We start from the raw sequence: 1,151 nt of genomic DNA, 5'->3' as shown, positions 1-1,151 counted from the left end.
CGATTTGATCACCAGGTACATCAGAATAGACAGGTGTGCCGACACCATTACCACCTGCCAATCTTTTTACAATACCACTTGGTGTAACAGTGAGTAACAAAGATGGATTGCTTCCAGTAAAAATATAAGGAGTTCCAATTGAATCAAATTGCATGACTGGTGATGAGGAAAATCTAGAGTTAATTAATGGTAATCCAACACCAGTTGCAAATCCAACACCTGAGCCAACTATTGAGGTTACAATGCGAGTATTCAAATCAAATTGACGAACACGACTAATTGTCTTATCATGGAAGAGGAGTCTATTTCCAACAATTTCCAAAGGTTGAAATGTATTAGACGATGCTGAAATAATCACAGATGTACCAACTTGACCATGACCACCTGGGCCACCAGTAACACCACCTGTTGACGCACCTGTACCAACCAACGTAGAGACCAAGCCGGTTGAGTTATCAATCTTTCTAATTCTAAAGTTTCCATAATCAAAAACGTATACATTGTTATTGGAATCAACAATAACAGCGTTTGGATTGGTGAATGTTACACTTAAACGATCGCTACCATCTCCACAAGCAGGAGAAGCTGTTGCAGAAGGACATTGGGTACCGACTGTACCAGCGTATAGCTCAACACTTCCATCAGGATTAATTCTTCTAATGATATGGTTTGCTTTATCAGCAACAAACATGGTACCATCGGCAGCTAAAGCCATACCATATGGATTGTTAAATCTGGCAGCTGTTGGTGTATTTCCATTGGTGGAACCAGATGTCCCACAAGAACCTGCATGAGTATAAACAAGATTGGAAATCTTGTTTATCTTTCTGATGCAATGGTTCATGGAATCAGTAATATAGACAAAAGTAGAGTCAACGAGCACAGAAATTGGTGAATTGAGAGCGACTGTAGAATGCAATGCATCCAATCCATTGTAATTGGTGTTAGAACCAGTGGTTGATCCTGTACCAACAAAAATTGAAGAGATGTTTGTAGTTACATCAATTCTTCTTACCATGTGATTGAAATAGTCAACAAGGTAGACATCTCCATTGTTTGGATCAACAGTACAAGCAAATGGAGTTCTAAAACCTGCTGATAATTTGTCTGTTTTGTCGTTGCAATAGTTTGGTCCAGTTCTAGCACATTTG

At 39.2% G+C, this 1,151-nt stretch overlaps 1 protein-coding gene across 1 annotated transcript; it reads right to left on the bottom strand.

Annotated features, from left to right (window-relative positions):
• Positions 1-51: 51 nt before the first annotated feature.
• On the bottom strand, positions 52-1,151 carry NAEGRDRAFT_55024 (uncharacterized protein; the record flags this gene model as incomplete). The annotated part of the gene is made up of 1 exon (XM_002667931.1): positions 52-1,151. A coding segment is annotated over one exon (1,100 nt), but the record flags the coding sequence as incomplete, so codon positions are not given.

This window comes from Naegleria gruberi (genome assembly GCF_000004985.1).
Source record: "Naegleria gruberi genomic scaffold NAEGRscaffold_1394, whole genome shotgun sequence".
In the NCBI taxonomy this organism is placed as follows: Eukaryota; Heterolobosea; class Eutetramitea; order Acrasida; family Naegleriidae; genus Naegleria; species Naegleria gruberi.
Note: the sequence above shows the minus strand (reverse complement) of the source record. Positions and strands in the feature narration are given on the sequence as shown.